Source organism: Marmota monax, unplaced genomic scaffold (assembly GCF_021218885.2).
Source record: "Marmota monax isolate L192 unplaced genomic scaffold, Marmota_monax_Labrador192_F-V1.1 WCK01_AAM20220418_F8-fsc00026, whole genome shotgun sequence".
NCBI lineage: Eukaryota > Metazoa > Chordata > Mammalia > Rodentia > Sciuridae > Marmota > Marmota monax.
This window is the reverse complement of record NW_026693108.1, coordinates 514,438-524,881: the sequence shown is the minus strand read 5'-3', so window position 1 is coordinate 524,881 and position 10,444 is coordinate 514,438. Positions and strand designations below refer to the sequence as shown.

General features: G+C 59.3%; 1 protein-coding gene across 3 annotated transcripts in view; it reads left to right on the top strand.

Annotated features, from left to right (window-relative positions):
* Positions 1 to 945: 945 nt before the first annotated feature.
* Tfdp1 (transcription factor Dp-1) overlaps positions 946 to 10,444 on the top strand; it is a 31,772-nt gene continuing 22,273 nt past the window's right edge. Inside the window, exons 1-2 of one of the 3 annotated variants that reach the window (XM_058582702.1) lie at positions 946 to 1,001; positions 1,801 to 1,874. In XM_058582702.1, the coding sequence (XP_058438685.1) occupies positions 1,863 to 1,874 (12 nt within the window). In that variant the 5' untranslated portion in view covers positions 946 to 1,001; positions 1,801 to 1,862. Of the gene's footprint in view, positions 1,002 to 1,044; positions 1,107 to 1,273; positions 1,442 to 1,800; positions 1,875 to 10,444 lie in introns of those variants that run through there. The other 2 variants (XM_058582703.1, XM_046454902.2) reach the window with 2 other exon arrangements.

The window sequence follows — 10,444 nt, the reverse complement described above, 5'->3', positions numbered from 1 at the left end:
TAGTTTTCCTGGTGACCCCCTTCTAGTTCCTTTGCACAGGCGCTCAGAAGGTGTGGACTCGTCAGGAATCTGGGTGCATGTCGCATGGGCGCTGAGGCTGCTGGCTGACTAGGGGCAGCAGTCTGTCTTTCCTTGGTGTCCAGTGCACACCTTTACTCACATGCCCCACCTGCCCTCCTCTGTGCAAACCTACGCCCACTGTCTCCTTTCCTGTGGGTTCACAGGAAAGTACTCCAGAGCATACCCACGCCTGGCTCTTCTTGTCCATGCGCGTGCGGATACACACGCAAAGGCGTGCATAACGTCAGCCCCTTCTTGGGCACAGGCATGCATATCTGGGTGCATACCGTTGGCCCTTTAGTGCACACACTTGGCCCGTCTCTGGGCGACACAGTTCTTCTTCTCTTACATGTACTTACAGGTAGGCACACACGCAGCCCTTCTCCAAGTAGGCATCAGACATGCTCACACGTGGCTCCTCTACTCCTTGTGCACACACAGGTGTGAATACAACTGGCTCTGCCCCATGCAAGCTCAGAGGAGTACACACACGTGGCCCCTTCTCCATGCGCACTCACATGCATACACACAAGTTGGCCCATCCTTGCGCACACACAGGCACACTCACATGTGTCCCCTCTGTGCGCACATGCACAGGTATACATACATTTGGCCTTCTCGTGCACACACAGAGGCACGCACACACGTGGCCCCTCTCCATGCGCACACAGGCGAGCGCGCACCGCGCGCTCTGGCGCCAGCCCGTCTCCACCCGCGCCCGGCGCACGCGCACTCGAGAACGCGCGCGCGTCCGCACCCCCAGGGCGGGCGGCACCGGCGGGAGGAGAAGGAGCTGAGCGGCGGGAGGAGGAGGAGGAGGAGGAGGAGGAGGAGGGCGCTGAAGGCGCGAAAAGGCGCGCAGGCGCGCTGCGCGAAGCGGGCCGCCGCGCCCACGTCACCGCGCCGCGCGCACGTCACGCCGGCCCGACGCTCGGCCCAGGGTGAGCCCGCGTCCCGGCGCCGCTGGCCCAGGGCAGGGACCCGCCACGGCCGGACCGCCCGGCCGGCGCCGCGCCCGCGCCCAGCGCGCCCGCCCGGCGAGCCAGGTGCGGCGGGGCGGGCGGGGGGTGCGGCGGCACCCGGCCGGCTGCATCCCGTCGCCCGCAGCCCCGGCCCGGCCCGGCCCGCGCCCCCAGTCGGCCCGGCCTGCGCCGGGGCTCTGCAGGCCGGCGGGCGGCGGGCGGGGGTCCCCGGCCGCCCCCGCGCCTTCGCAGCGCGCGCGGGGGCTGGGCCGCGGGGCCTAGTGACAGGTCGAGGCGGGCGGGTCCCGTGGAGCCCACCTGTCAGAGTAGCCGGCCGCGGCTCCGGGGGTCTCGGTGGGACGGAGAACCTGCGCGCTGCGCTGGGAGCCGGGGGGAGCCCCTCCGGGCCTCCTGCCCAGGTGGGGCCTCCTGCCCACGTGGGGCCTTGTGCCCCGTTGAGGGGGGTGTCCTTGTGCCCCGGAGGGTGGAAGTGAGCCCTGACCGCTGTGCTGCGGGGCCCAGGAGCTGGGGTCCTGCACTGGCCCTCTGACTGCAGGTGCTGCGGGGTGTCCTGGGGTGCGATTCCATTTGGAGAGGTGGCCTAAAACCCTCTGTGGGACCTGCTTGGCCAGCTCCACTGTCAGGATCGGGCAGAGAAGGCCCTACTGCCCGGAGGCCCGCGTGCGGGTGGGGGAAGGCATTGCCTTTGAGACGTGGTGTGTGCGAAACTTCTTTTTTCATTCTTACTCATCATCTGTCTTTCCTTTTTTTCTGCCAGAAGAGTCAGTTTTCTCCTGTGGAGGTGCACAGCTTTAGCCTCGATTTCCTGGATCTGGTAACATGGCAAAAGATGTAAGTATTTCTGCTTCTTGTGGCAGACAGGTGTCAGCAGGGCTCATTCTTGGGAGCTTTCCCTTTATTTCAGGAGGCAGCACGTGGACTGCGGTAGTATACATTTTCAGACTTCTGAGCCCAGGTGGCAGAATAGAGGTGAGAGATGAAGGGATCCAGTGCTTCCTGCTCTTTGTCACTCCAGCGCCTGGTGCACCTTGCAGGGTGCTCAGGTGATGCCCCTTGCGGTGTTTTCCTGTGCCTCCAGACCGCACTGAATCTATATGTGCAAACCCACCCTTTGTCCAGGGAGGTGGAGGGTGTTGCAGGCTCTGTGGCCTTGTGCACAGGAGGGCTGGCTGGCACCCAGGGGCCTGGGGCTCGGGCTGCGTCTGTCTTGCATATTGTGGAGGACAGAAATTCAGCATTGCTGGGTCAAACACTGACACTCATTTGGCTCTGTTTTCTCAGAAGGGTGGTGTTTGGTGATAATGAAATGTGGTACACTGTGTTAGTTAGTTTAGCTTTGTGTAGCCTTGAAACTGTTGGATATCCTGAGTAACTTTTAAAACTGGGATGGAGAAATAGACTCTTAGGTCTGGAAATTGTAGTCGATGCTGTTGGTCTTATAGTTCTTTGTAATATCTGTGTCATTGCCTTTTGCCAGCTGTACCCTTGTGTTCCTGGGAATGTAGTGTTCCAGAAGCATTTATGTATTTATTTTTCACTGTGCATAGTTGGAAACAGGCAGCTGAGCTGCCTGAGACAGAACACAGGGGTGTGGTGGGAACGCATCCACAGCGCTGCCCCAGAGAGCCTGTGTGAACCCGCCTGTCGGCAGAGGCTCTGCCAGTCCCAGGGGAGCTATGCCCAGGGTGCCCTGGGCCTGGCTCAGGGAGGCACGTCACTGCAGGTAGGCCAGTGTGGCCTAGCTGAAGTCACAGTGTGTAAGTGCTGTTGGGTGGCTTTTGGTCGAGGGCCATGCCCTCCTCTCTTGTGTGCATGCCCTAAAGGTGCAAGAGGCTGGGCACATGATCAGAAAGCAGCCGATGCCTTAGATGGTCTAAAGTGGGGATGGGGTCCCCGTGACCTGTGTGGGTGCTTCTGGGTTGTGTGATCACCTTATTGAGCACACGTCACTAACGTGGTCTGAGGCCCTCTTAATTCCATGTCATCTGCTTGGCACTGTGCGCATGGTGTGTACACCATGAGGCTCCCACGGATGTGTTGGCTGTGGTCAGGCTTGGCTATGTCTGGTTGAGGAAGACTAAGTCCCTGGACATGGCCACATGTCAAGTGAGGTGGGCTGGTGCAGGGTGGGCCCAGCCCAAGCTGGTCTTGGGTCATTCACTATGGTGATGGGGCCGATGCTGTGAAGTGGTGACCTGGCCCTGCAGGCTGAGGAATAGCTGGGTAGAGAGGCAGATGGCCTTCCCTGTTCAGGCTGGGCCTGGAGGTTGTGGACAGGTCAAGGGCTGGACCTGTTCTCTAGCCAACCCATTTCCTTAAAGTAGGGGCATGGCATTTGAGTTTCAGAAGGGACTTTGCAGCTGGCACCAGAGGGGACATAGAGGCACACTGAGGTTTTCTAAGCAGTGCACTGGTGAGTGTTGGAAGCCCAGCCTGTTGGAGGGAGTGGCTGGGACCCACTGTGCAGAGCCTGGGGTTTCATGGAGGACCCTGGGGCCCAGGGGAGGGGATAGACAAGGAGACCATGAGGGTTGGTGGAAGACTGTGAAGAGGAGAGGGAGCGCTGGCCAAAGTGCTGGCCCTGTGACACCAGCAAGTCTGGGGAGGGACCCTGTGTATGTAGTACAGCGAAGAACAGGGCTGTGCAGAGCCCAGCGCAGGAGCATCTGTGAACAGTGGTGATGATGGGCAGTGGGCGCCCGAGGCTGGACATACTGGAGCAGGTGCTCCACGAGGGAGAAGAAAGGTGGTCTGGGAGGACGTGGGGAGGGAGTAGGCAGGTGGGCGGTGGTGTGTACAGTGACCGCCCTGTCGGGGGCTGTGCTCAGTGAAGGCAGGCCACCTTGCTCAGGGCTGGGCTTCTCAGGGCTGGGCTTCTCAGGGCTGGGCTTCTCAGGGCTGGGCTTCAAGGCCATGCATGAGTGCCTGTGGCCTGCACGGTCAGCGTCCTCTCTTGGGGTCTCCCCTAGTGCTCACTGCCTGGGGAGCTGTGACCACTGGCACAGCCCAACTTGTCATGACAGGGAGGTTTGTAAGTGGTGAGGGAGGGGATGTCATTTCACACGGTGCTGAAGGGAGGGAGCCTTTGCTGAATGGAGCCCATGGCCACCCTCTGAGCTCCGCTGCCGTTTGTGGGGAGAAAGATGTGCACCCAATGCAGCCAGTCCTCCTCATCTGCAGTTTTGCACTTGCCATTTCAACCAACTGCAAGTGGAAAATGTTTTTAAAACCCTGCATCTGCATTGGACATGTAGTCTCTTTGCATGTTGCTATTCTCTGGACAAGGCAGAGTGACCGCTGTCAGTGCAGTGTCTGCAAGTGCTGGGCACCTGAGATATCTGGAAATGATCTGAAGTCCGCAGGAGACACGTGTGGTCACATGCAAGCCCTGAACACATTATGGGAGCCTTCGAGCTTTGGTGGGTCTCAGTGTCCAGCAAGATCTTGGAGCCACCTCTGTGGATACTGGGGGATGACCATGTGTTCTGGGAGCACATGTGGGTCACTGGTCATTTGCCCTGCAGAGAGCATGGCCGTGTGAGTGGGTGCCTGGGTCCAGTCCCATGGATGCCTGGACTGTGCTGCCTGGTTGTGTACTGGGGTTTCTGGAAAAATCTTCAAGTGTTCTTTGAGAGCAGAGAGCAAAGGGAGCCATGTCACGGTCTCAGCTCTCCGTGGTGTAACCAGGAGACCTAGTTAATGTCTGGAGCAGATAATGACTTTACCAAGGCGCTGTGCACCTCGCAGGCCTAGACGGAAAGGGGCCCTGCTGTCCCTGCAGCCTTGGGGGAGCAGGTACAGCATCAGTGCCTGGGTCTGACTGGATGGAGGGACCTCGTGGAGATGAGCAGGCTGCAGGTGTCGTCCTGGGGCTGGCTGTTGGGGAGGCTGATGGCCAGGCTATTCTCCAGGGGAGGAAGGTGGAGAGACCCCAAGTGGCGTGGAAGCCAACAGCAGCTCTTGGAACCTGGTGCTTAGGCCAGTGGGCAGGCCGGGCGCAGGGCCAGGAGAGAGAGAGGCCCTCTTCACTGAGTCCACCCTTTCTAATCTTTGTTGTTTCAAGGTGCTGAGGTTGGAGCCCGGCCTGAGCTTTTGGAGCACAGTGCCTCTGAGCTGACCCAGGCTTGGTGGCGGGTGTGTGGTCTACAGTCCTCCTGCCCGTCCACCTGCAGGATGTGTGCATATGCTCTGGGTGAGAGTTCTCAAAATCGCCCGGTTATGCGGATGCTCTCGCGCTCGGTATTTAAGGAGTTAATTCATTGTTTTTCATCATAGAATAGTTAGAAAATTCACTTTGGAGCTGCTACTTGGCTTGCCTTGGGTGTACTTCTGCTGTTGGTTGGAGGGACGTGATGTCTTCAGTCTTGCTCAGACAGGCCCCAGCAAGGGCCTGGTGTGCCCAGGTCTGAGGGCCGGCTGGCCGTTGGCCTTCTGTCTGGTTTGTGTGTTGGCCCTAATGGAGCCTGACTCTTCGTCTTTGAGCTGGGTCAGTGAATGCCCACTGGCTGAGCCTCTGCACAGCCTGCCCACCAAGGGTGTGCATGAGGATGCTGACCGGGGTTTCCGGGTCACAGGGATTGGGCTGTCCTTGCTGTGCTGCTAGAGATTCTGAGACCTGAGTGGAGAGCCATGCCTGCCTCCCCGCAGCCTGTTACTTGAGCTCTGGTTTCTGTCAGTGGTGTATGGGAGTGACCCATGTGCACCTCTGTGGCCCTGGCACAGCCTGCTTGAGTCGGGAGCTTGCCCTGGTACCCTGGGCTCCCATTAGGTCATAGCCCCTGGGTCTAAGAAAGCAGGACTGATTGCCCTGAGATGTGGGCAGGAAGATAGCCAGATGCCCAGGCCATCCCTGCTCCGGCTCTGCCCTGCCTGCCCTCCACGTGTCTGCAGAGTCCCTCCCACCAGGTGTGAACCTGCAGGGGATGTCCTGCGTTCCTAGGTCTGTTCTGGGTGGCGGGCAGCTCCTGGTGGAGACTGGGTACTGTTCTTTCTGAGCCGCTGTTGGCTGGTCACGGTGGGCTGTGCTGCCCATCACTGTTGGGCATTAGTGGAGTTCCACGGGAGTTTTAATCCAGCCGAGTTCTTCTCATCATGAGAGTGATCTCGGAGAGTTTTGGGAAGTCCTAGGAAAGCAGCAGTAAGAGGAAGCTGATTGCCTGTGAGCACCCGGTTGGGTCTCCACTTAGTGGGCCACAGGGGCTGGACTGCCCACCTGTCTGACTTCTCCTCTGTGTGGTTGGGAGGCCCCACTCTGGCCACTTTTTTCAGCAGCTGTCTATTTGACGTGCTGCGGGATTGTAGGTGGTCAGTTGCTGGAACAGCGAGTTAATGTGGGAAATGAAACGCAGCGGACCTGGACCTTACTTCACTTCAGGCCAGCGCATACCACAGTCCTGTGGTGGACACAGTCACGTGTCTCCTGTGGAAGCCCCTCCTCGGAACCAGGTCCTCTGCACAGCCCATTTCCAGGACACCAGTCTGATTTCTACAGGATGAACAGGGAGCAAAAAGACATTTAAAGACCCACGTGCACCCTCCTGGACTGTCTGCAAGTGTCCCCAGCTTTTAGGAACAAAAACAGCTGCATCAGCAGGTGTGGGGGAGAGGGGGTGAGTCCTGGATGGCGCCGCTGTGCAGTGGCGGGACAGCCCTGGCCGTCTGTGGGCGCCCAGTGCTTCCTGCAGGTCTGCACACTTCTACAGGGATCCTTAGCACAGATCCTTGGAGGTGTGTGAACGTGTGCGTTCACACATGCCGTGCCTTTGAGATGTGAGAGTCTTGTGGACGTTTGGGCCAGGTGCGCCCCGTGTGTGCTTCAGACGGCAGGACGTGACTCTGCTGCCAGCACTGTGTTTCCACGTGGAGTTGATAACAGTGTCAAGGCCCACGGAGTTGCTCAGTTTGATGGGTGGAAGTATGAATCACATCTTGTTTCACTTGGCCTTTTTCACACTTGGTGAGTGTGTCCTGTCCTCATCTGTCTTTATCTGCTTCATGCTGATTTGCATGGACTCAGTTTTTTTTAAGCCTGAGTGGATTTTTTTTTTTTTTGGCATCAGGGATTGAACCCTGGGGTGCTTAACCCCTGAGCCACATCCCCAGTCCTTTATATTTTTTGAGACAGGGTCTCACAGGGTTGCTGAGGGCCTCACCACTGCTGAGGCTGGTTTCGAACTTGCGGTCCTCCTACTTTATCCTCCCAAGTCATGGGGCTCATCGGCTGCACCACTGCACCCAGCTGTGTACCTTCAGTTTCAGCGTAAAATACAGATGGGTTTTAGATAGTGCCAGGAGTGTTCTTTTTTATTGTGGTGGTGGTGCTGGGGATTGAACCCAGGGCCTTGTGCATGCAAGGCCAGCACTCTACCAGCTGAGCTGCGTCCCCAGCCCCAGGTGTGTTCTTGAGTGGCCATCACCATTTATTTGCTCTTCCTTACTTGGTGTGGCCCTCAAGTCCTGGAGGCCCAGGTCCACAGAGCAGTGGATGTGTCTGTGGGCTCTGGGTGAGAGGGGACAGTGCCCTGTGAGGTCCAGCCCACCAGGCCTCTTGTGATCTGCTTCTGCTGTCTGGAAATTGGAGGAGTTTGGATGGGTCTTATTTGGGCTCCACTGTTTGCTTTGCCTTTCAGAAAAGGCAGGGTGTGTTCATTCTTTTCAACTGGGCCTCAGGACCCAGGCTCAGCACTGCTCTACCTGAGCCACACCCCAGCCCTGGGGTGTGCACTGAGATACCTCTGCCACCTCTGTTGATGGGCACTCACCTTATTTTGCAGGAAGAAGGAGATATCTGTGGTTGCATTTCAGCTGCCTGGTGTCTTCATGGCTGAGCCTTCCTATCGGTGGTCTGCTCTGCTTTGGGGTTAATTGCTATTTCTTCTTGGCAATTGTAGCTTTAGAGCATCTTTTGAAAACCTGCCATTCTTGGTGTGTTCACCTATGAAACAACATGGCGGAGAGGGGCCTTCATGCCCTCCGTGTTGTGGCCTGGGCATGGCTGGCTGCGGGGGCTCTGGGGTTCTCCAGCCCTGACTCCATCCTGGGTGCAGTAAGCTGCGCAGTCGGTGCCTTGGGCTTTGAGGCCTCGAGCAGCAGAGGCCTGCAGTTGAATGTAGGGTGGCTTTGGTCTCGGAGAGGGGCAGGCAGCACCAGCCCTGGGGTTCCAGCTTGGTTGGTCTCTGTACAGGATGCGACGCCCTGGCCTGTCTGGGAGTGTCGTGGGACCAGTGGCCCCATCTGCCCTGGCTCCTCATGCTCTGGATCCCCCACAGCTCAGCAGCACTGCACTCACCCCCGCGACCTGCCCCAGAGACACGGGGTGGGCTGCAGGCAGAAGCTGGCAGAACCCAGTGGCACATGGCATCTCTGGCAGAGAGCAGGAGTGAAAGCAGAGGCCGGGGCACTTCCTAGGAGGCCACAGGCCCCTCTGGTTGGACCAGAGCTGGGTGGGCTTGAAGAGGAGGGGGTGAGCGTGCTGCCTGTGGTTGGGAGCCGGGTGGAGGAGGCAGCCACGTTGCCCGTGATGGAGAGGCTGCCCAGCTGCTTGGCTTTGATGTGTCTCTCTTGGGAAGGTTGCCTTGGCCTGGCTGATGGCTGATGTGGTCAGCTCCCCAAGTGTCCGCGCCTCAGTGCCGATTTCTCCTGCTCCTCGGCCTCTGAGAATTGCGCCTTGTAAGTCACCCGCCCCGTCAGCTTCTCTGAGGACCCGGGATAATGCCGGTGGGGGCTGGCCTTTCTTCCTTTCCTGGCCTCTCTGACCTTCTGGACACATCTGCCGCTGTCCGTGGAATGGACCTCTGCTGCCTGGACTCCTGCTGGCTAGCGCGGGGGGCTGGGGCAGCAGGTCTGTGGCTGCACCTCCTTCCTGCTTGGCCGGCCCACAGTCTTGCCACGCGTCGGGAAAGGAAACAGCCTCATTACGTGTCTATTAACAAAACAGAGATTTTCTTGAAATCCTCACGGTGCACAAAGGTGTCAGGAAGGAAGGGACCTGAAGCCAAAGCTGGGTGGCCCTTGTGACCAGCCTGCTGCTGTTCTGGGGTGTCCTGGGTGTGTCCACACCTGCATCTGAGCTGCAGTTTTGCCCACATGAACTTACCTACCCTGCTCTCTTCTGTTTTTTTAATTTTGGCCTTTGGAGGGGGCACCCAGATCACACATAACGCACCCACCCCCCCAGGCTCTCGCAGCACCCGCCCTCCTCCCTGCCCCTCTGCCTCGTCTGCACATCTTGGGGACACTCTGTGATGTGGCGTGGTCTGGCAGAGGCCCTGCCCTCCTCCAACCCTCCCTCTTCTCTGGTCTCCCTGTTCCACGGGGCCCTCTTCTCCTTCTCTCTGGCTCCCGTGTGTGAGGGAGTGCTGGACACAGGCCTGCGTCTGGCTGTTTCCCTCCGCAGTTTGCCCTGGGCTTTTTCATGGCAGCAATTTTAAATGCTCCTAAGGAACAAGTAGGGAGCTTGTGCCGGAGGCCTGTGTCCCTGCTGCCTGTGTTGGGAGGGTCCCTCCTATTCAGGCTTGCCCCCCAGAGACAGCGCCTTCAGCAGGGCCAAGGCAGGCAGCCTGCTCCCACGTTTCCCTGAAGGCAGCCCTGGGACCCCGGGCCTCTCAGGCCAGTGTGCAGGTCTGGAGCCCCTGCAGGGTCCACCTCCTGGTGCCCCCCCCCCCCCCCCCGAGTGTTGGTTAGGGTAGGGGAGGTCCAGAGGCTTCTCCTTAGGAACAGGCCTTCTGCTAGTGGGCCAGCAGAGAGGAGGCCCGTGCCGCTGTCCCCAGGAGGGCCGCACCCTCAGGGTGTTCACCTTTGTGTGAGCAGATCTCACTGCAGACCCCGTGGGCTGGGGCCGGCTGCTGGAGACGGGTTCTTGGAAGTGGGGCTTTGGACCTGGGATCGAGGGCTGGAGAGGCAGCCTCCAGGCTCAGAGGTGCGTCGGCCAGTTGTGGCTGTGGCTGTTGCCTGCCCTGGTGTGGTCCCCCTGGTCTGGTGTCTTCTGTCAGGCCTCGGTCTTTCTTGGGTACAGGGCTGAACCCAGGGTCTGCCACCGAGGGGCAGCTGCAGCCCACGGTGTGCTTTGAGGTGGTCTTCCGAGTTGCCCCGGCTGGCCTATGCCGTTCTCCCACCCCGGCCCTCCCTGTGGTCAGTGTATGCTGTGTGCTGGGTGGGGCTGCCTTGGTCCACCCTCGCCCCCTCAGCTTGCACCTTGCCTTGGCCCTGCTGGACGGCCCTGCTAGCTCTGTCCAGTGTGCAGCTAGTGCGCTGTCCCTCCCTGGAGCCTTCCTTTGGTTCTTTGCTGTGTTCTGGGGCCTGAGTCTGAGCACTTGAGCGTGTCAGCATGTCCTGGTGCCTCTGCCCCAATCCCTGGGGTCTGGCTCTGACCTGGGCTGCAGCTGTGGCTGCCCGCTGGACAT